Source organism: Amia ocellicauda, chromosome 1 (assembly GCF_036373705.1).
Source record: "Amia ocellicauda isolate fAmiCal2 chromosome 1, fAmiCal2.hap1, whole genome shotgun sequence".
Classification (NCBI taxonomy): Eukaryota; Metazoa; Chordata; class Actinopteri; order Amiiformes; family Amiidae; genus Amia; species Amia ocellicauda.
This window is the reverse complement of record NC_089850.1, coordinates 54,981,945-55,005,137: the sequence shown is the minus strand read 5'-3', so window position 1 is coordinate 55,005,137 and position 23,193 is coordinate 54,981,945. Positions and strand designations below refer to the sequence as shown.

At 41.4% G+C, this 23,193-nt stretch overlaps 1 protein-coding gene across 1 annotated transcript; it reads left to right on the top strand.

Annotated features, from left to right (window-relative positions):
- On the top strand, positions 1 to 20,976 carry kcnj5 (potassium inwardly rectifying channel subfamily J member 5). Its single transcript, XM_066709687.1, has 4 exons — positions 1 to 172; positions 9,541 to 9,623; positions 10,795 to 11,674; positions 18,701 to 20,976. The coding sequence occupies exons 2-4, from the start codon at positions 9,555 to 9,557 to the stop codon at positions 19,060 to 19,062; spliced, it is 1,311 nt and encodes a 436-aa protein (XP_066565784.1). The 5' UTR covers positions 1 to 172; positions 9,541 to 9,554; the 3' UTR covers positions 19,063 to 20,976.
- Positions 20,977 to 23,193: the final 2,217 nt, after the last annotated feature.

Below are 23,193 nucleotides of genomic sequence, written 5' to 3'. Positions count from 1 at the left end.
AGGAAAGCCCGGTTTGAGAGCTAGATCTCTACGGGCAGCAGTGTGCGCAGAAGAAGGGGGGTGCGGGGGGGGCTGCTGTTTCACAATCCCAGCCCAGGATCGCTGAAGCTCGCTCAGCAGCCCGGCGATGCAACGACGAATGCCTGGAGGCTACATCTGCTGGAAACTGAAGGTAAGTGAGGGCATCTAAACTGCCTCAGTCAGGAGTGACTACAAAACGGGGATTGCTGTGCTCCCCATCCGATGTGGGATTATTTGCCCATTCATGTTTTTGTTTGTTTGAGTGTGTAGCTGCAGAGTTATCACTGCATAGTAGTAGCATTATCTGAAGGCAAAAGAGAAACGAACACACACAAGGTTCATATCTGTGCATGCGCTTAATGACAGTTTCTCTGATACAATGTTGCTTTTCGCCATGGTGGAACACTCTGCACTTCTCCACAAGCGTTCAGTCTTAAACTGCAATATCTGTAAGCTCTTTGTTGCAAACTTTCACGTCGTGCACTAGTTTCAGTGGTTGCTGTATCACGGAGGGGCTTACAATAAACCGCCTGCTCTAACTTAATACAGACCAGGGAGCAGAGGATGCATTTATCAAAGTAACTCTTCTAGATAACATGGGAGCCAGCTCTTGTTCTTTTGCAGGGCCGTGAACGAAAGAGCAGGAAAAAGGACGGAGAAAGATTATTATATCTTCATTTTGTTTTTCTCTGTTCACGTTGGAACTTTGACTGAATTTCTTCATGTTTATGAGGTTAATGATTAACGATACTTTGGGAAACAAAAATCTAATTATGAGTGCTAATAGAATCATATGAATAGTTTGTCACCCCTCACCCGTCATTGCATTGACATTAATATTCTGCTCTTGCTGTCATCGTTGGTTGGGACACATTTCCTAAACAATTTCAACTTCATATTTGACCAGGGGAATGCATGTGTTGTCTGTGGTATTGCCTAACCCAAAGAAAACAACCTAAAAACCTTTTTCTGGGATGGTAAAAAATAACCTAAGAAACCCACATCTCATTTGCTTTGAATGTGTGCTTTCTTTCCTGCTTTGCCGGTGTGTGTTTGTGTAACTGCTGGACATTAACTGCTGCAATTAACATGCAATCAGCAAATTGTAGCCAGACCCCCCTGTAAAAGAAGCACAATTGCATTTTTGCAGTGTAATTGCTGTTAGACAGCAGTGTGGTGTGGTGCTCAGGGCTCAAAACTCCTGAGCGGACAGTTGTGGGTTAAATCTCAGGTGGAGGATGCTGCTGTTGTACCTTTGAGTGAGGTACATTCCCTACGTTGCCCCAGTAGAAAATCCAGCTCTACAAATGAGTAATAATATGATATATTGTAATAATTGTGAGTGGCCCTGGATGAGGGCATCTGCTAAGAAAAATATGATAATAATAGACTGATATTCCTTTGATCTGAAATTATATTACCGTTAAAGCAACTTCATTTAAAAAGCCATTAATCTTGCCCTGGACCTGGAGCTCTGTGTTGTGGAGAGAGAGCATTTGCACATTTTTCCAGTCTGGTCTCAGGGAAGGCAAGGCAGTCCATGATTTTTAAGTAAATAGGGGGGGGGGGGACTCTAAATAGGAACTGAAATCAGATTATTTCCTGAATTATTAATTGCAGATATTTATTTGACAAGCCTGAAGCTCTGGGGATCACATTCCTCATTTTAAAAGTGGTCTGGGCTTTTTTTTTCCTGTTCTTTTTTCTTTTTCTATTTTGCAGCAGTGCAATTTTTCTGTCAGATGTTCAGCCATCCATGCAGACCTCTTTATAAAAGTAGTTTAGTTAAAATTACCAACATAGATCTTTTACTGCTGCTTACATTACCGTTGTTCATCTGTAGGGATTTTATTTTTATCATTATCACTGTTTAACCAGGCATTAGAACCGATGAAACGAGGAAGATTTGCTTTGACTTTCAGTGAAACTGTAACATGAAATGTTGTCTGTTTAAAACCACCAGTCATAGAGGTGGCAGAATGGCAGTATAGTGGAACAAAATGTAAAAGGTCAGCATCTAAATTCAATGTTTCAAATGCTTGAGGATAATATATTTCAACACTGTGCTTTTATAATTTTGTGGTGTCTTACAGCTTTTGTTTAAGTGTCCACTACAGTAATATTGTAGATTTGCCATACCAGCGGATGTTTCAAAAGATCATCATCTGCATGATTAGCATGGAAAATTAAGCATTCGAATAGAAATTGTGTTAATCCTGCTTCAGCTTTCACAGGCTTCAGAGAAAAGTTTGGATAGCCTTTAAAATTACCATTATTTACCAGCATTTAAAAACTACCACATCTGCTTGTCATCTTGAGTTTTTAAATACTTTATGCACTTGTTATACAGCAATAATTTATTTTCATACCAGGAATAAAAATACAAGTTTACTTGTGACCATTCCAGCAAGATTCACATGTATGGGATGTGTATGACAGGATTAAATCTGCGTCCCTCATTTGATTTGCAAAAATAAAAAAGATTTGCGTTGCAGTCCTTAGGTTTCTGTTTGGAGCTGTTGTTGGTTGAGAAGCTGCTAACACTTTAATTCAGCAGGCTCATGTTTGTCACCGTCTCTAGTGCAGTGTTGTGTTTGTAAATAAATAAACGCTGGACCTCACCAAATGAAACTGCAAAAACAATCTATCTGTTCTTGGTCTTTTGTAACCACAAGAGTCCGGTAAGTACTTAATGGGGAACCTACATTACTAAGGTTTGACTCGGACGCAATGAAGGGCAGTTAAAAGGCAGAGGCACAGCTGGGGACGATCCCTGAAAGGTGGGCTTAGCAAAGACTTTCAAATCCACCTGAGACTTTCCATTTCTCTCATGCTGGCGTCACGACTCTCTTGTGCCGGGAGCTGACACAGTGTATGTAAAAGGATTAACTATGCAAGTGCTCTGGGGTTTCAAAAATGATCCCAGCTGAACTGAGTAGTCAATGGCTGTGATTCATTCATCTCAGTTTGATATCAATAGTAAAACTCCACACTTAAGAACATAAGAAAGTGTACAGACGAGAGGAGGCCATTCGCCCCATCGTGCTCGTTTGGTGTCCATTCATAACTAAGTGATCCAAGGATCCTATCCAGTCTGTTTTTGAATGTTCCCAAATTGTCTCTTCAGCCACATCGCTGGGGAGTTTGTTCAGATTGTGACACCTCTCTGTGTGAAGAAGTGTCTCCTGTTTTCGGTCTTGAATGCCTTGAAGCCCAATTTCCATTTGTGTCCTCGGGTGCGTGTGTCCCTGCAGATCTGGAAAAGCTCCTCTGGTTTGATGACAGTGCCTTTCATGATTAGCAAGTTTGTTTCGTTAAAGGAGCTTTCCAATTTCCGTTATCATCTTTAAAATACTGTAACTGACTTGATTGTCCTCACAGGAGAACTTTGTAGTTAAGAGTTTTCCTTGGGTTTGTTTTGAGGGTAAAAAGCATTTGAAGGAAGATCCACCAGCAAATCTGGTGCCAATCAAATGTCGTTCAGTTTTGTCGCAATACAACAAATGAGTATTGTTCTGTTAACCTGAAAGATTCCTTTCTCTCTTTAATACTACTATTAAGAAAGCTGCATTGAGTTATTCGGTTGCTTTGCAAAATCCCTACTTTTGTACTTTTGTACTTTTGCACCAGTGCTAAACCGTTCTGAATCTGTTTGCATTGTTCTCTGGAAGATCCTACCATACTTTGGCCTGTCGCTCATCTGAGACGCAGTCCTTACTGTACAGCTACACCCAGGCAGACAGTAATTGAACAGTGAGACCTGGCCTCCTAATGTTGATGTATTGCTTTTAACTACCAATCATAAATCATGATAATAAGCGAATAGGAGCTCGATAAGGACTGCGAAGTTTCAGTCCTCAGTCTTCATGAGGCCATATTGTAATGAACTAAAAACACCAGTGAGGGCTTATTGAGATTCCATTACCTCTCAATCAATCTTCCCTGAAGCTGCTAAATTAGCCGTGAATCTGGCACTGAGATTTAAACTGTCCACTCAGCGTTCGGTAAAAAGGACGGCCTGGGAGGAATCGAGGACTGAAATGCAGGGAACGCCGTTGCTAATTATAACAGTTTTGACAGTATTTGATGGCGTGATCATTTCATCTGCATTACTAATTGGAATGTGATGGAGAAGCCTCGCGGAGTGACATTACACAGTCCAGATGATCTTTCACGGTGTGCCATTTTCCCATTGGCGGAGGAAACCGGAGGACTTTACTATTAGTTGGTAGACTAGAAGAATCCTCAGTAAGGGGGCCAAGCTTGGTGTTTACTCCAAAAAATGTTAAGTAATTTGCACTGTGACCTTAGAGTGTTGTTACCGAGTCACAGATAAGACTGAAGCGCAACTATGCCGGACACTTGCAGAGGAGAGATATGGTCGGGAGAAGCAGGTGGTGACAGTGACATTTGTTCTGTTTAGTGAAGGGGGTGGCGGGGATAGATGGGTCCAGCTATGAGATTGCAATGTGGGCAAAGCCAACAACATATATCAGATCAACCCAATAAAAAAGATCTACAGCACTCAACGCACTGGGAACCATAGAACACTTCTCTGTCTCAGTCGGGGAAGTTTAAAATCCATTTTTAACACTTTCTCCAAGATATTGCTTCTTGTCTGAAAGCAGCTCGTTGGGGTAGAAAGGAAACAATGGAAATGAGATGTTATATTCTCTGTGATTTATAGAACTAAATGAAAATGTGGTTGTTGTGATTACTACTACTATTTATTTATTTTTAATTGTATTGTTATTGACAATGTCAACACAATTAGCTTTTGACTTCAATTCTAGCAGTTAATTGTTTAAAATCACGGCAGATGATAACGAGGATTTTGCTGCATTAGTGAAAAAACTTTAACAAAAGCTGCACACACTCTCGCACATTTATTTAATATTGTGTAATACAAACTGTACAATGTAATCTGGAAAAGCAGCGACTGTTTGTTAGTGAATTTAGCCAGTAACTTAGCGCACTCGACACGCCCTGTCTGCAATCAGAAGCGTTACACTATGTAGGCTGTGATTATTTAGCATTTGTTTAACATTACTACGAGCTATTGTTCAGTGTAACTGCGTGTATCTGGCACTGTGTATGTCTGTATTCAGATATTAAGCGGCCAGTAATTGTGCTATTAGCAGTCCTGCGTGGGAGGGAGGGCCATCTTGACCAGCCTTGTGTCATTCAACGCAACACAGGTGTGCACTGTCCTCGTTAGTTACAGGTGAAGTATTTAACAGCCCCCCACCCATCTGCGCCAGCAGTCAGCGCCAGCAGCCTTCAGTGCCCCCCTGTCTGAAGGGCCCCATCTCCAAAGGGCAGGGACTCTAGCTGCGGGGACTCAAAAGGGACCCATCTCCAAAGGGCAGGGACTCTTGCTGCGGGGACTCTAGCGAGGAGAAGACTGCGAGGAGACGCTGCACAGCAACAGCAACAACAGGCAACCATGACGATCTCTCCGATTGCTTTCCTGCTCTCTCCTTCCTCTCTGCATGCACCTGCGCGTGCACCTGCCCGTCCCTCCCCTCCTCAGCCTTGGCTCTCTGCTGTTCTCCGCGCAACCTGAACTAGTCTGCGTGCCGCTGAACAGAAGTGGAAAAGGACCAAACTCCCAGCTGCCTTTGAACTCTACCGCTCTCTACTGTCCACATTCTCGTCCTCTCTCACCTCAGCCAAGAAATCATACTTCCAATCTCTCTTCGAATCCACTGTCAACAACCCTCGCAAACTCTTCTCCACCTTCTCCTCCCTCCTTGCCCCCCCTCCCCCATCTCTCACTGCTGATGATTTCACCTCCTTCTTCTCCTCCAAGATTGCAGACATCCGCAGGCTCTTCAATACTCCACCCTCATCTCCCATCACACCGAAACCTCCCACCAACCAAGCTTCCATTTCTTCATTCTCACCTCTCTCAGATGCTGAAGTTTCTGCTCTCCTCCTACGTCACAAACGTGTGACCTGGACCCTCTCCCTTCTTGTCTCTTCCAAGCAACCGCTCCTGATCTTCTCCCCTTCATCTCCTCCCTCCTCAACTCCTCACTCCTCTCTGGCTGCTTCCCCTCTGCATTTAAACAAGCTGCTGTCATCCCACTGCTCAAGAAACCAACCCTTGATGCCACCTCTCCTCAGAACTACCGCCCTGTCTCCCTACTTCCCTTCCTCTCCAAGACTCTCGAGCGGGCGGTCCACCGTCAGCTCTTGGACTTTCTGTCCCAACACTCACTCCTTGATCCAGCTTCCTCACAGCTCACTCCACTGAGACGGCTCTCCTGGCTGTCACTGACTCCCTCAGCCGTGCTCGGGCGGCCTCCCTCTCCTCAGTCCTCATCCTCCTTGACCTCTCCGCAGCATTTGACACCGTTGATCACTCCATCCTCCTCTCCTGCCTCACTGACCTTGGGATCTCTGGGACTGCTCTCACCTGGTTCTCCTCCTACCTCAGTGACCGGTCCTACCAAGTGACATGGCGAAGCTCCTCATCCACCCCCCAACCTCTCCTCACAGGCGTTCCCCAAGGCTCCGTTCTGGGCCCCCTCCTGTTCTTTCTCTACACTTGCTCCCTGGGCCCCCTCATCGCTTCCCATGGTTTCTCCTACCACTTCTACGCTGATGATGCCCAGATCTTCCTGTCTTTCCCTCTTCTGACCCTCTCATCCCCTCACGCATCTCTTCCTGCTTGTCTGCTATTTCCGCCTGGATGCACTCGCACCACCTCAAGCTCAACCTCTCCAAATCGGATCTCCTCTTTTTCCCCTACTCTTCCTCACCTTCTGCTGACCTCCCCATCTCGATCCCCTTGGAATCCACCACACTCTCTCCTTATTCTTCCGCTAAAAATCTAGGAGTCACCCTCGATCCTGCGCTCTCCTACACCCAGCACATCACCACGCTGACACGCACCTGCAGATTCTTCCTGAGCAACGTATGCCAGATCCGTCCCTTCCTCACCGACTACTTGACTCAGCTGCTCGTCCAATCACTGGTCCTTTCCCGCCTGGACTACTGCAACTCCCTCCTGGCCGGCCTGCCTGCATCTACTACCCGCCCACTCCAGCTCATCCAGAACTCTGTGGCTCGTCTGGTGTCTCTCTGCCACGATTCACACACGCTACTCCACTGCTCCGCTCCCTCCACTGGCTCCCGATAGCGGCACGCATTCAGTTCAAGACTTTGACCCTCACCTACCGCTGTCTTGACCACACTGCACCAAGCTACCTTCAGTCCCTCGTCTCTCCATACATCCCCTCCAGACCACTGCGTTCCTCCAGTGCCAGAAGGCTAACTCTGCCTCCTCTCCACTCTCCTTCCTCCAGAGCCGCTCCTTCTCATCCCTGGCCCCTAAATGGTGGAATGACCTGCCCACCGAAGTCAAAACAGCAGAGTCCTTGACCTCATTCCGGCGCTTACTCAAGACGCATCTCTTCCGACAGCACTTGTAATATTAGTCCTCTATTCCTGCTAGATAGCACTTCACAGTTTTTATTATGCTTCTTGCGTTCTTGATTGTTTTCCTCCTTGCTCCCATTCCCGTAGCCCTTGTCTGTGACCCTACATCTTGACAGCACTTAGCTTTCACCGTCCAGGATGTAGGAAGTCTCTTACTGTACTTGTGTAAATTGTAAATTGGAATTTGTAAAATGTATTTTGAATTGCTGTTTTACCCAAATTGAATTTGTAATGATTGATGCCTTGTACTTCTCTGTATTTTTGCACTTTGTTTGCACTTATGTTGTAAGTTGCCCTGGATAAGGGCGTCTGCCAAGAAAATAAAATAAAAAATAATAAAATAAAAAAAATAATAAAAAAAAAAAATAATAATAATAATAATAATAATAATAATAATAATAATAATAATAATAATAATCTACTGTTTTTGTTTGTTGAGATTTTTTAAAAGGGAAGTGACTAGAAAAACTAGATGGAGGTTTTTTTTATTAGCACCATCAGCTGAACAGTAGCAGTACAGAAATATTGCACAAGAATCCTAGTGATTTGGAGAGGTATCTTTGTTGTCACACTTGTTTCAAGCCTGGTACAGCAAGTTAAGTAGATTAGCTTTGTTATCAAGGAACCACAACACTCGACTGCTGCAACATCCCGTGTCTCAATGACACGATAAACACTGTTTGTTTCCTTTGGTTCTGGTTTCTTTATAACAAATAACCTTTTCTTTTCCCCAACTCTTGCAGCCAGATAATATTTCATAACAGCACGAAATTATGAATCTGCTGTCATATTTTTATTTGAGATCTCCAGCGTGTGCGTATGTGCGTGTGTGCGTGCGTGAGTGTGCGTGTGCGTGTGTGCATGTATGAGTGTGCCCCAAAACCCCCCAAAAAGGAATGAACAGTAACATCACTCCTTCCAGGTCACAAGATCACCAAAACTAAATTAGTATGATTTATAAATGAGAGCGCAAAATCCATTTGTGAAAACAAGGGCAGGTGATGGTGTATTACATTTCTATAGATTTTTGAGGCCCTGTTCATTTGACATTTTGGTTCCTTGTAAACTTTTTTTTTGTATTCTAGGGGGACAATCAGTTCATGTTATGAAGCTGACCAACACATACTAACAAAACAACAGCTTTCATTTGTAACATTAATGCAATTCCTTCAACAAAGACCACAAAGTCATGTGTTACAAACCATGCCAACTCTGTTTTCTTAAAAATCACGAGAGAAAGTGATTCCTCTTTCAAATATTGTGATTTTGTAAAGGATCAAAAGGTGCTGTATCTCAAAATGAAAAAGAGGAAGAACCAGATTCCTTATCAAGTCTGACGTGCTCTTCCATAGGTAAAGATTGTATTTGTTTGTGTTTTGTAAATACTTACTGAAATGACATAATTTAGATATAACAGCAACATTTGCAATTGCATCTGTTTGTCTATACGAGTTTGTCTATATGAGAGCTCAGTAATATAAGTGCAATGTCACTCAATAGCAATTCAATTATATTAAATATATAAGAGATGTTTTGCAAAGCATCATTGGCAAAATCTCAAATTTACATCCTTCTCTAAGGTAGATATTACCAGATGGTTTCCTCTGCCCCATTTGGTTTTATTGCTAAATTACCGCAGATTTAATTTGCACTGTTGTTTGTCGGGGGATGGGGGTGGGGGGGTGTAATTAAATGGCTTTGACTGCAAGACTGTTCATGACGGGACTGATTTGCACTTTCTGTTCATGTGGCATCTCCCCGAGGAAAATGATAAGGTGAGCTGTGAAGATGGGCCAGCTGAAGCTTAGTGTTTGAAAAGCAAATACGAAACTAAATCAGGGGGGTAGAAGAGCTTTTCATTTTCAAGTCAGGCATCTTTCTTCCCCCCCATAATTAGTCATCTATTCTTCCTGCTCTTTTTCTCATTTCATAACCAAGATCATGCATTCTTTCAAAGTGGTGCACTGTCCTAGTAAACAGTAACAGGGGAACTGGTAATTGGTTGGTCTGTCTCTTCCCTCAGGTGTTGATTGATTGATTGGTTGTCTGTCTGTCTGTCTGTGTCTACCCCAGGTGTCCATCTCTAGATGAAGATGGCTGGAGACTCGCGAGTTCACATGGACCATGACATGGAGATAAGGGTGACCCCCAGAGAGGTGAGTTTCTATGCTCATCAGAGGGAGAACGCACGGCACAGAGAAGGGCCTGTTCACTCAGACTTGCTAAAGACTTTCTCTGAAGGGCACGCATGCATACTGGATACAGCAATGTGAATATTGAAGTCAGAACTCAATTTCAAGCTCTAAATCAGCTGGTAAACTTATGGAAAGATATGGTTACGTCACCTCAATCTTTATTTTGAAGTTGGTTGGTGCCCCGTATTCAGCATTAACATACAAGTGTACAAAGCTTGTAAAAGTTGATGTGGCTCACTACTGTTTATCAGTGCCAACCAAAAAATATGAATTATATTGTAATAGAAGTGAAGATGCCCTGAATTCCTTTCATGGTTGAACGTGTTCATCTTGAGTTTTCTGTTGTTCCTGTGTTTATTTGTTCCCTTGAAAATTGGGAAAATATGGGTGCTTTACAGATCATGGGAAGAACTATGTTACCAGCACACATTTCTGAGAAGTTTTGAGAGAAAACCACAGCTGCCTTGACCATACGCCTGCATGTGCACGGTCTGCTGCTTTGGCCAGCCAGGCATGTCAGTCCCCCACTGGGAACTGAATACGTGAAGGGTACAGCTGCCGATGCAGGGGAAGGCTGCCAATCTGTGACTTTGGGGATCCAGCTCTCCCCTCGTATTCATGGATTCTCAGGGGAACCAAATCATAGGAATAGCAGAAAAGTTTTGTGCTGTTATCATCTTGGGACTCATTTGAGGTCTCATTTATTCCCTAAAAAAAAAGAAATAAAGATGTCTACCTGTGTTGAATGCAAACATGAAAAGGTTTATTTTTCTTGTCACTAGGGTATAGGAATTTGTCTTCATGGTAACTCTTGAAGAAGACAAATGTGACGCTGGCAAACATGCTACTTTTCCTTGCAGTCTATATTTTTCATGGTGTTCGGATGATCAATGAGGGTTGTCCTGGAGAGCACTTGATTGTAACGAACGTATGTTTCAGTAGCCTCTCTCCAGTTTTGTTTCTAGAAGTTAGTATCAGTACCACGAAAAGACCGGCAGAAAAATCCCTTGGGATGTCTATTATTTTCTAGGCCAATCCCATACTTCTGAGTAGGGAGCAGCTCAAGCCTATTTGAACTTAATTCTTGAGTCTTAAGCATCTCGGTCATTGCTGTCCTTAATATTGACTACAGGTGAAGAAGCTCCCAAAGCAAGCTAGGGAAAACCTGGGCCACATCTCCACAGACAGAACCCGTCTGATTTCCGATCCGGTTAAGAAACCCAGGCAGCGCTATGTCCAGAAAGATGGCAAGTGCAACGTCCACCACGGTAATGTCCAGGAGACCTACCGGTACTTCAGTGACCTCTTCACCACGCTGGTGGACCTCAAGTGGCGCTTCAGCCTCTTCATCTTCACCCTGGTCTACTGCGTCACCTGGCTCTTCTTCGGTTTTATCTGGTGGCTCATTGCCTACATCCGGGGAGACCTGGAGCATAGTGATGAGGAGGAATGGACTCCCTGTGTGGAGAACCTCAACAGCTTTGTCTCTGCCTTCCTCTTCTCCATAGAGACTGAGACCACCATCGGTTATGGCTACAGGGTGATCACTGAGCACTGCCCGGAGGGGATTATCCTCCTGCTGATCCAAGCCATCCTGGGCTCCATCGTCAATGCGCTGATGGTGGGTTGTATGTTTGTAAAGATCTCCCAGCCCAAGAAGAGGGCAGAAACCCTCATGTTCTCCCACAAGGCCGTCATCTCGGTCAGGGACGACAAGCTGTGCCTCATGTTCCGGGTGGGGGACCTCAGGAACTCGCACATTGTGGAGGCCTCCATCAGGGCGAAGCTCATCAAGTCCAAGCAAACGAAGGAAGGGGAGTTCATCCCCCTCAACCAGACGGACATCAACGTGGGCTTCGACACGGGCGACGACCGCCTCTTCCTGGTCTCACCACTCATCATCTCGCACGAGATCAACGAGAAGAGCCCCTTCTGGGAGCTGTCCCGGGCCCAGATGGAGAAGGAGGAGTTCGAGATTGTCGTCATCCTGGAAGGCATGGTGGAGGCCACAGGTAAGCGTTGATGTTTAAAAGGTACTGATCACATTGGAAGTCTCATTGGTCAAAAGAGAAGTTGGCATTAGAATGTCTGTCCTCTCTGTCTCTTGGTGGGCCACAGAAATTTGATTTATTTCATTATATGTTTGAACAATCAGTGTACAGGGCCTCACTGTAGCCTCAATACAGGGGACAAGGAACACAATGCATTAACCTGAAACTTTCAGGAATGATTAAAACCTTGGTAAGCTAGTGTTATGTTGTGACTGCAGATTGAGCAGTACACACTGGACATGAATGCACTTCCGTTCATTTTTGTATGCTTGTGGGAGCCACTGTGTATATGCATTGGTTTTGGCAACAGTTCATATGATATTTGTCAGTTAAATGACCTGACAGGAAAACTCCAGGTCGGCTTAAAATCTAATTTGAAGTTGTGATTTAAGATGAGCATCTCTGTATGCCTAATTTAGCAAGAAAATATGGACTTTAATTTTCTGCACAACGATAAAAATTTTTTTGCTAATACATTTTCCTTAATAGAGCATTTTTTTATATTGATAGATAGCCCATGGTTACATATCAGGAAAAGCAAAATTGTGTGTTTAATCTTAATGAAAAGCTATGTCTGTATTACTGGATAAGCACTGACTTATAAACCCCCATTTTTCCCCTGCTATGCATTCTAAACATCTAGAGCTATATACTTCACCTTAATTGCCATTAAATGTTGTATTAAACATTTGAATACCCTTTTTATTTATTTTATTTGAAGGCTCCTCATATCATTATGTGCTCCTCCATTACATTTGTTCAAATAAATGTTCTGTTAGAAATGTTTGGTGTTTAAATTATTGTGAATTTCCCCCTAGTATTAGATATAATGAGAGATTATTTTTATTTTGTGTTTGTTTCTATAGAATTTTATTAAATATGTTTAACTTTGACTCTGTATTTACTTTATTCATACAAAGATTAAGAAAGAGATTCCCTGGCTACATAAAAATGTGACACACTGTACAGAAACAGGCTGTTCCTTTAAAATGTGCCAAATATATCAAATCAATTGGTTGGAGTTTCCCCGCTGCAGGGTAATATAATGGTACCTGTTTTGAGATTCACTTCATGAAAAATAATGTATCATACCAGACTGTATTCATTTGACTTAATTGGTCATGAAATTTGTAGCAATCGGTGGTATTGTATTGCTTAAATACAGCCGTGTGCAATTAGGGTAATGAATACACGTCAAAGTACATACTTGTCCTTGAAGTGTCATTGTCAGGTGCTTATCTGTGAATGGGTGCTTCTTTATTGGCTGCCCTGTTCTTCTTTTAGACATCACGTGCTCTTGTGACAGTTTGGTATCAAATCCCAGCCCTTATTTAGTATCTGTATACAGCTGAGATTGCCATGGCTTCGTTTGGCCTGGCGTTTTGCTCGTTTTACAAATCCTGTCTATGCTTATATCTTGTAAGAGCAGTCTTTTGTTTCATGGTTGACCAAACCCCGTTGTTGGCTTTACCTCGGCACTTTCAACCTTTTCCAGATGTATGTTTAAAGGGATAGGAGCTCCGCGTTATTTTTAATTAACCGTAGGCAATCCTAAACGAAATCTTTACAGCTTCGTTAAAAAGTCGATTGAAGGGACAGTTCAGTTTAAATGGTGCACTTGTGTGGACTCTTGTTTAGCTCATTTCTGTTTTGCATTGATGAAAATACACTTTTGTCCAATTATGATTGTCCCTAACAGAAAGTGCGGCTATAGAGATTTTAACTCAAGTGCCCCAAGTGACTTTGTGAAGACCTAATATGCAAGTCTAAGAGAGAACTAGTAAACATAATTCAAGACTTACAGGCTCAGTGAAAGCATGTACATTTAGGAAACATTGGATGTGTATTTTGTTCTTTTTTATTTGTCTTTTTAACTGTAACTTACAAAAGCAAGCTTCAAATAATTATGATAGTCCCAACTGCCAACACACTTGACAATCATCACAAATTCCCCATCCAAGATACAAATAATTTCAGTGTTCGGTAACTAACGGTCAGGGACAGATCTGTAAACAGATCATCCACAAGGCATGGCCTATGATTGTAATTCCTTTTTATTTTGTGCATAATATTGTCATGTAAATGAAAGACTTCATGTTTATCTGTATTTAGCCATCGCATTGAAGACAGCCTGAGGCAAAGTGGATTTCTTTATTTTCTCAATATACATCTGTCGAATGGGGATTTAACTTACATCCCAATCAAATCACTGATTAATGAAGAAACAACAGGTTTAACACCCTAGGAAACAGATTTCAAGGACCCCAATTGATTATGAACATCTCCGGCCGGGGCTAAGGCAGCTTTGGAATGGCCTGGACAAGATATTGATTGGAAAATCTGTATATTTATAGCTGAGGGGCCTAGAGAATAAAAACACATTCACAGTCTTAACCCTCAGAGTTAATTGCTTTTTATTCCTATTTATTTTTCTTTTTAACCAACGCTACACTGTGCTGTTAGCGTGTCCAGCAACAGTATAAACAGATCAGGGTTCAACAAAATTAGGGTCATATTATTCTTTTATCACTTCCATCATTTTCCATCAAACATACAGGATAAAAATAATCAAGTCAGTCAGGCTGAGAGCAACAGCAAACACTTATAATTATATTTGCTTGTGTTTTACAGAGAAAGATTTGGAGTACGTGTATATGGATGTGGTCAAACATATGCCTGTCCTTCATTTGAAACCGTTATTCGGTGATTCATTAAGTTTAATTGATTGAGTGGGAGTCCAGAGGCTACAGACTGCCTGATTCATCTCAGTCCAATCAACTGGAATCATTACAGTTTTCTCGAGCTTGAGCGAGTGTTCAAAAGTCCCTGAAAAGACGTTGACATAGAAGCACAGAATGAAAAATATTTGTTGAACAACATTGTAAGCATGTGGGAAACATTCAACTACAACTCTATGAAACCAAATCTGTACTACTACACTGAAGAAGTCATAATAAAAATATAAAACACAGAGTAAAGTAACTGAAACTGCGCTACTGTTCACTCCTGGACTCCTGGCTCTGTACCTATACTTCTCTCTATCCATTACTGAGAAAGCAGATTGTGAGAACATTGTTGTCACAGTACATTAACTCTTTTTTCAAGCAGGAAGTAAAAACTCCTAATTTTAGGAATAATGTCTTACATAAACTGCACAGGGAACAAAATCGCACCCTGAGCTGTTCACAGTGGGATACAAAATGGAGCATCGCTGTATACTGTTCTGAGTACAAATTATTACATTCATTAATTAAGAACAGTGATGAATGCTTTGGCCGTGTAGCTCATGAAGAAAGGTTGCCTTGAGTGTACATTTTAAGTGATGATGCTTGTGTTCTCATGCTAAATCTGCTGGAACACAATTAATCTCACACAGCAAATTATGCCTTTGCAAACATTCATGCATCAGCAGGCTTTATTTTTATTTTTTTGAAGACCTCCTTCACCTTTTCCTATGGAGATGGGATCATACCGTGAAATTGCATTACACTATGCTTGACCAGTGGAGACGCGACAGAAAACACTTTGCTGCTGTGGCACTGGGCCGTCACCCAACCCACTCTGATTCCCTACGTCAGTCACGGCCGGGCAACAGGGCTCTTGTCAGCCTTTGTAAACGGGACTCGGTGTGGCCATGTGCCGGTGAAAGCAGGGAGATTTTGAGTTGTGCCTTTCCTTTTGTGGAATCCATTGTGTAGTGAACAAGAATGAAGCCGGAGAAGTAGACGTAGAAGAAGAAGATATTCCATTAATCAAAAGCCATGTTTGTGCAACAGACTGTGGAAGACAGGACTGTTGCAAGTGACATAATAATTACTAGGCCTTCGCCCCAGGGCCCTGCCGTTTGTCATAACAGGTTTGTGTGCTTCCCTGCCAAAGCACTCGGAGGCATCAAACAGGCGAGCTGAAACACCGCAGATCTGAGCCGAGGGTGGGGAGGTGTCGCTAACACGCAGACGAGAGACGAGGCCATCGCAGCCTATTTTTACTGCTCATAATCTGAAACAGAGATGCCAGGAGCCGCAGGTCAAGGCACAGATAGACGTAATGCAATTGAGAAGTGGAGCAAGCGGAGTTATGAACTGCGTATCCTCGTTCCGAAACTGGTGTCCTCTGTTAGCTTGGTTATACAATGCACTACAATACAATATAGATTCCTGAAGCCCAACCAATGGAGGTCATCTCAAAGGACTGTTTAGAAAACAAGTTTTGGGGAAAAACACCGGAACCAGGACCGGACAATTGATGGGTTATGAAAAGAGTTCAGGAGGATTTTGGACTTCAGAGTTTCACATGTACAGAGCACTGTATGGAATTAACAGTGGAGGGTTTAAAGAAAAAATAACTTAATTTCCTCCATGTACATACTAGTGTCCCCAGATCCTGCCAAATCCACTCTTAAAACTATGACACCCCTGAAAGAACTTTAGACTTCACAGTGAAGGAAAAGCACGTTTTCATTTCATTTTCATTCATAAAGCATCGCTTCTCAGACTGAAAACCGAGTCAGATAGCTGGAACTGGCGTTGAATGGCTTTAGCTTTTTATTTATCTTATTATGTTTAATATATACAGCTGTCCAAAGGAATCAAACAATATTTAGTGTATAAATACAATTAGACACTGTATGCGTCCACTTCAGAAATCTGTTCCCTTAGTAAATACCAAAATCGATATTGGGGTAGCCACACAAAAATAAGTCAATGTGAAGCTGTTGTTGTGCGATATTATTATTATAGTTGCCATTATTGAAAGTTGAAAGTTGTGAATATAAAACATTTGAAATTGTGCCTGAAACAAATATAGATGTTTGCTTTCTACACTTAAATTAGCAATCACATACACACACACACAGTGTATTTAACCACACCTTCCTTTACTTCTTAAGAATACAAACCAGGAAATGCCAGCAATGAATAAATAGTTGTCAATTCCCAGATTTGCACAGTTTGAGTACAGTAATAAAAATAAAATAAAAAGCTAAAGATATGGAAATAGTCATTATCACAGAGCAACTCAATCTCATTAGCAACAGTGCCCTGTTAAACCCCAGAGATAAGCTCTGCAGATCTGCAAATGTACACTTGGGATTCTACATGTATTCCTTATATGTTTTGGTCCCTATCATATTTTCTATGTTTAATTCATGCTGATTGTCTCCTGCACCCCTATGATGAGATTGAATTAGAGTGCAGATGTTTAGATTTGCTTTTGGATTGTATTCATTCAATTGCATCAGTCGTATGTGCAGCTGCTACCAATAGTTGCGTTTTGGACAGAGGAACAGAAGTCTGGTTGAGCTCAACAGAGACGTAACCCGTGGCAGATTACAGATCAACCATTCAAAACATTGGCCCCGAAGAGAGAGACCTTCTGGCCTGTTTTGGAGTTAGGAGTCAGTAGCTTTGAGACACAGTAGTTTTGAAAGTCTGTTATCATTACAGAAGAGAATGACCTGCCCTGGGTGTTCAAGTCTCAAGCGTGCATCGTGACAAAGTGGACTTTTCCCATGATCTCTGTTCTGGCAAGTGAAATGTAGGAAGAACTGCATTGAAATTGTTCACATATCCTATAAGACTTTGACTTAAATGCATCATTGTTTTGCAGAGGTGTGCTAAGTTATGTAATTTTAAAATGTCTCAATATTGCACGTGTTTCAAAGGTGAGGTTTGTAGACTAAACTATTATTGCTTGCTTGGGCAGAGAAGAGCACTGCTGGGAGAGAGATGCAAAGTTTAGCTTTTTAAATCCTCAATATTGGCCTCCGTGGCTTTTGCTTTGATTGAGGTTTTTGTACTGAACTTGACGGAAAGGTGATTATTATTTTTTTGCCTTTAACTGCAGAAAAAGGCGTGCAGATAAACGCACAAAAGACCTCAGAGTCTCTTCTCCGGTGGCCACTAATTTCACGCGTAATGCTCTGCATTTCCATTACAGGTTATTTTGTGCTTAAGCTGCACAAATTTATCTCTAAGGCTGTGTTTATTTTCCCTAGACCAGACTCATTCAGGGGTTTTGATCAAGTCATATACAGCCTTTGAGTCCGGAGAGAATGAGCCTCGTATTGAATCAAAGCTCGCTCAAGACAGTGGGCTGACAAGCCTACAGCGTGACAACACCTACGAGTGAGATGTGGTGTGGCTGCTGCCTCAGTTCATTTGATTTTTCTTGTTTAAGTGTTACTGTGAAGTTAATCAGAAAGGCAGTTTAAATTGGACCTGTCAGTTGGACTGCATTTTCCTCAGATAGATTAACAAGACTCTTTATTGTTCTGTTGATCAGAAGATGTTTTCAGATTGAGTGTTTTTTGGTGATTGGAAATAGTATCTATGTTATATCTATCTCAAAGTTATACTGTCCCTGCCCTTTCTGCACAAAATGTTCCCATCAGGAATATTTCCCATCAGCTTTATTTAGTATCAAAACTATTAACTACTAATAGAATATGGATCTCAGCACAGATCTGAACACCCATATTTACTAGTGGGCTGAATCCACGATGAAGCATGACTTTGCTTGTTTCGTTCAGGGAGTAGACGATTTTTAAGGATGGCGTTCGAGTACGGAGAGTCTGATGCTTTTTAAATCCAGCTCGTGAGAAGGAAACCTCACAGTGTTTAATTTGTTTAAGAAAACCAAAGTTTCATAGATTACAGGAGTGGGTTGTACTTTTTTCCTGCATTGTTTTGGGGCGACAATATCTCTCAGTAAGAGTGATTTAAGCGATAGTAAATCATGTTGTGACTGCTGCCAGTACAGTACCCTTTTCATAGGAGCTGAAATGAGTCCAGTGTGGGTAGAAAACAATCACATTGGCTTCCTGACTTAACAGGTTAGGGCGGCTGAACTGTAACTGAGAGGCTGGTGCCACTAAACTGCATGTTTTCAGTGTGGCTCTCTGGAGTGGAGCAGAACTTTGATGTTGTACTTGGTTTCCTGGTTGTGCCTGACTCTCTCGTTTCGTCCCCACCCCCATCCCTCTTTCAGGAATGACCTGCCAGGCTCGCAGCTCCTACCTGGACACAGAGGTCCTGTGGGGCTACCGCTTCACCCCCGTGCTCTCCCTGGAGAAGGGCTTCTACGAGGTGGACTACAACAACTTCCACGACATCTACGAGACCACCACACCCAGCTGCAGCGCCAAGGAGCTGGCAACCATCATCAGGGTGGGCCACCTACTTCCCCAGCTCTCTCTCCCCTCCCCGGAGCCCAAATGTCTCCTGCCTAACTTCCACGTTACCCTCGCTCCGGGACAGCAGGTCGACCCGGGAGAGGTGGAGGGCGAATGGGTGGAGGAGAGAGAGAAAGGAGAAACCAATGGATCAGCAGCCACTCTTGGAGAGGAATAGTTCGAGGAGGTCTTTTTAGTTTTCCATTGCGTTGTGAGATAAATAATTTTGCGGCACATATTTGAAATAAAAGAAAAGCACATAAAGTTTACCTTTTTATATATATATTATACATATATATTTTTTGTCCATTTACATTGTAGGTGTATTTTTGTTGATGTTGTTTTTTTGACTGTTGCCTTTTATTTTCAGTTTCTGTTAGTTTTGGGTCTGGTTGTGCACTACACAAAGACGGTGTGTTAAGCTGTTAAACATTTTCAGCCGTTGTTTGTGGGGTGTTATTCCGAATATGTAGTTTGACACCTAGATATCAACACACATGGTCAAATCCCACTGCCAAGCTCAGAGTATTGACAATTTACATCCGATTCCTTAATTCCCAGGTCCCATTTTGTTGGTAAAACCTAACTTATTCCAATTAACATCACCGCAGGTCTCCACTTAATGTAGTACCAACCTGAGGAGAACCACTGCAAGCAAATAAAATGTTGTGAAAGGCCACTGTTTTACTAGACCAGTTTGAAACGCCAAGGTACGGAAATATTTAATGCATTTGACTTTACCTTACCTTACCTTATTACCCAGTCCGTGTGTTTGTCACAAATTCGACTGTCCTCACATCCAGCAGACAGCCCCTCACTGGAGTACACTTCTTCTGTGATGCAGCCGTCCATTCCTCACACACAGCCCTAACCTAATCACGCCAATTTAAGCCTTGCCGAATGCAATAAGTACAATCCTTGATGGCCTAGCTTGCATGCCCAAGCTTAAGTAAAGTCGGGAGGAAAGATTCAGATTGATTGGTAGAATTTCTTAAAACTCTGTAGACATTCTGGCCTGGATAGATGAGTCAGATGCATGGCTTTTGTTTATGAGGTTAAACAGGTAAAACTGTTGTTGTTTTCATTGTCATCTTCACACCTGAGCACAAGTCCATTTAGGTATAAATGGGCAAGAGGAAATGAAAAGATTTGAGTGGGATGTTTGGGGGGGGTGCTTATTTTCAGTTACTCCATTTCATTTGGAGTAACATTTGACTGGTTGTTGTACAGAAAAGTGTGTTTGATTGCTGATTTTGTTTTCCCTCATTTTACACTGTGTGAAACAACACTTGTTTTGGTTTCCTTATTTTAAAAAGATATGCATATTTGTTGTCCGTAGTATCCAATGAAATATATTGTTTTCATTTACTATTCACCAGACCTCCTTCAGTTTTGCAGTGAGCCACAAGAAGATTTTTCATAGACAGAGGACATTCAGGGTATTTAAACTTGCATGATTTTAAAAGACATTCTTGCTAATGCTACATTGGATAATATATCTTTAACACTACCAGTACAGGGTATGTACCATTCCTATATATTCAAACTCCAAAGAAAGTTATTTACAAATAGTATTTACAAGCTTAAGTCCGACACTATCATGAGATGGCCTCTGCAGGCACGTATGTACATCGGACACTTTAGGTCTATTCAAACTGGTGTCAAAAGTGCTAAGCTAACCCATTTGTGAATAATGAAGATGCTCTGAAATATTAAGAGGAAACTAATTACATTTTACCTTGATATATGCTTTTTGTTATAAACGATAGCATGAGATATGCATTTTGCTAACCAGACTTTAATGTTTTACTTCTGAACCCTTTGAGATCACCCATGTACTTTTGTAAATTACCTTGTGTAATTGAGAGAATCTTTTAAGATTTAATGGCCCAAGGCATTCTTTTACAACTGAAAGAGTCTCCGGTGTCTTAAAACTGAAGTGAGAACATGTCAAGGTGTTATTTCTTTATGATTTGTAATGTTGTAGTTAATTTAAATCATTGGGGTAGAACATGTTTTCCTTTGGAATAGTTAAATCCCCTTTTCACTCTGTATGTTAGCCATCTATAAATAAAATGTCTTTCTGCTATCAGTAATGTGTTATACCTATACTTTGAACTAAATGTATATAGTAGCCTTGAATTTCCTACCCCAGAAAACATTCGTTTCTGAGCTGTTTTTGGGTAGGAGAAGCACAGTTCAACTTGTTTTTTAAGAGCTAGGGGTTACTTGTTCAGAATTTGTTCAGAACAGTCAGATGTACAATATGCCTTGAAATAAGTATACACACTCACAAGCATCCATAAGAGTTTCCTATAGTATATCTTCGGAATTTTATTTTTTAAATTCATTTTTTGATACCAGAGCTATTTTATATATATATCATGGGGGTGCTAGTACTATCAGATGAAAAGCTTATGTTTTTGCATGTGCTGTAGCAGGTATTTTAATAAGGTCAAATAAACATAGTAATAATTTCCAACATCTTTAAGCCTGCAACCTCCATTAACCTCCATTTAAGTTGTTTAAATAACATGAACTGGTATTTATTTTCTTTTTTTCCTTTTCTGTTTTGGATAATAAGAGGATGGAATAACTGGACCATGATGCATACAAATTCATCATGTCACTGTGAATCAATGCTTTCACAGAACTGGCTTAGGGTTAAAGTGGATGAAGGTAGTGTCTTATACAAATGATGCTCGGAAAATTTGAACTCTTCTTCTCAATTATAATTTCCTTGATCTGGTGTTCATATTTATTTTTAAATGTAAGTGAGTGCCATTGTTATTGCTTTGTTTGTGTATTTTGATGTGTGCGTGCATGTACTTAAAGCCCTTAAGGTGTTGGCAGTGTGGAATATATGGGATACGGGATTGGGGAAAATATAAATAAATGTATTGCTCTGTTTTAGGAAAACTAATATCAGGAAGTATATTTTGGAGTTAAAAATGTCTCTGTAAGCTATTCTCCTCACATAACTCCTACGGGATTTGTGTTACCTTTTCATTTTCAGGGGATTGGTTTGAACAAGGAGAATGGAATGGAAAGAATGGAAAAGATATTGCTCTGATAGACAAGGGAACAAAATTGTATTTAAAAGAGATTTTGTGTTTGTCAGCATATTATTATCTACTGCTGGTATATTTAATCTAGGAAAGGGGAATGTTTGTTAACATCTTGTGATCACACATCATATATCTCTGTATGAAAGTGTTCCTTTTCAAGTGATCAGTCCATGCAAATCAGTGTATCTTTACTAAATTACCACAAGCCAACCTGTACGTGTTATTTAATTACAATCCCCCCACACACACACTCACACACAACAAGAATGGAGATACACTAAGAAGCTAAGGTGTTGAATGACAGTTTGGGTGTCAAGACTGAAATGAGGAAGGATCCAAGTGGCAATCGTGCAAGTTGGACTGAGTACTGGCTCTTCTTCACACAAAGAGCCGTGTGTGCGGCGCTGCTGAGAGGCCGGTGGTGTGGAGGGGTGTCTGGAACAAACTATGCAGTCAAGTGGTGTGAGCTGACGGACTTCTCACTAAAAACATCTGTTTGAGATACTTTGATAAAGAAACATCTGAGCCAAGAGGAGTGAATTTACCTTATTTGTTTATAATGTTTATAGGATAAATCCCAGTAGGGTTGAGGTTTTATTTTCTTTCTTACTGCTGTATAGGGTGGGAATCAACCACACCTTTCAATTATTGAAGTATAAATTGCCAAATATAAGCACAATTTTCCCTCAGAATTGGAGTGTGCTGCATTGAAGGAGCTTTTGGGAGTGTTCTGGATTTGTTTGTCATTGTCATTTTGTGACATTCCTCAGCTGTGAGAGTTACAGCAATTTGTTTCTCTGCTATGCAAGTGTAATGAACACAAATAAAACAAAACGCTTCAGAAATGGAAAGAAATCTGTTTTTAAAGTTTCACAGGACCATAGTCAAATGAGAAGACAATAACTGGTTAATTTAGGTGATACTTTCCATGGTAATATACAGTTAAACCTTTCTGAGTTTCACTAAACTTTGCAGAAGAAAGTACATGATACATTGGTTGAATTAAACTGAGAAGAGATAATTATTGTTATTCATGAATGCTATTCTTTTTTTAGGGACCCTCAGCTAGCGGTTTTATTGCAGGTGTTGAGAACAGAACAGAGGAATCCGAATATCAACATTTCCATATCTTAAACTGCTGTCTGTATGTGGAGAGCATACATCATTACAGACCAGGCCTTTCAGAATCCTAATGGAGGTTGCAGGAGTTTAAACATGCGAGAAGAGCAAGAGATATTTGT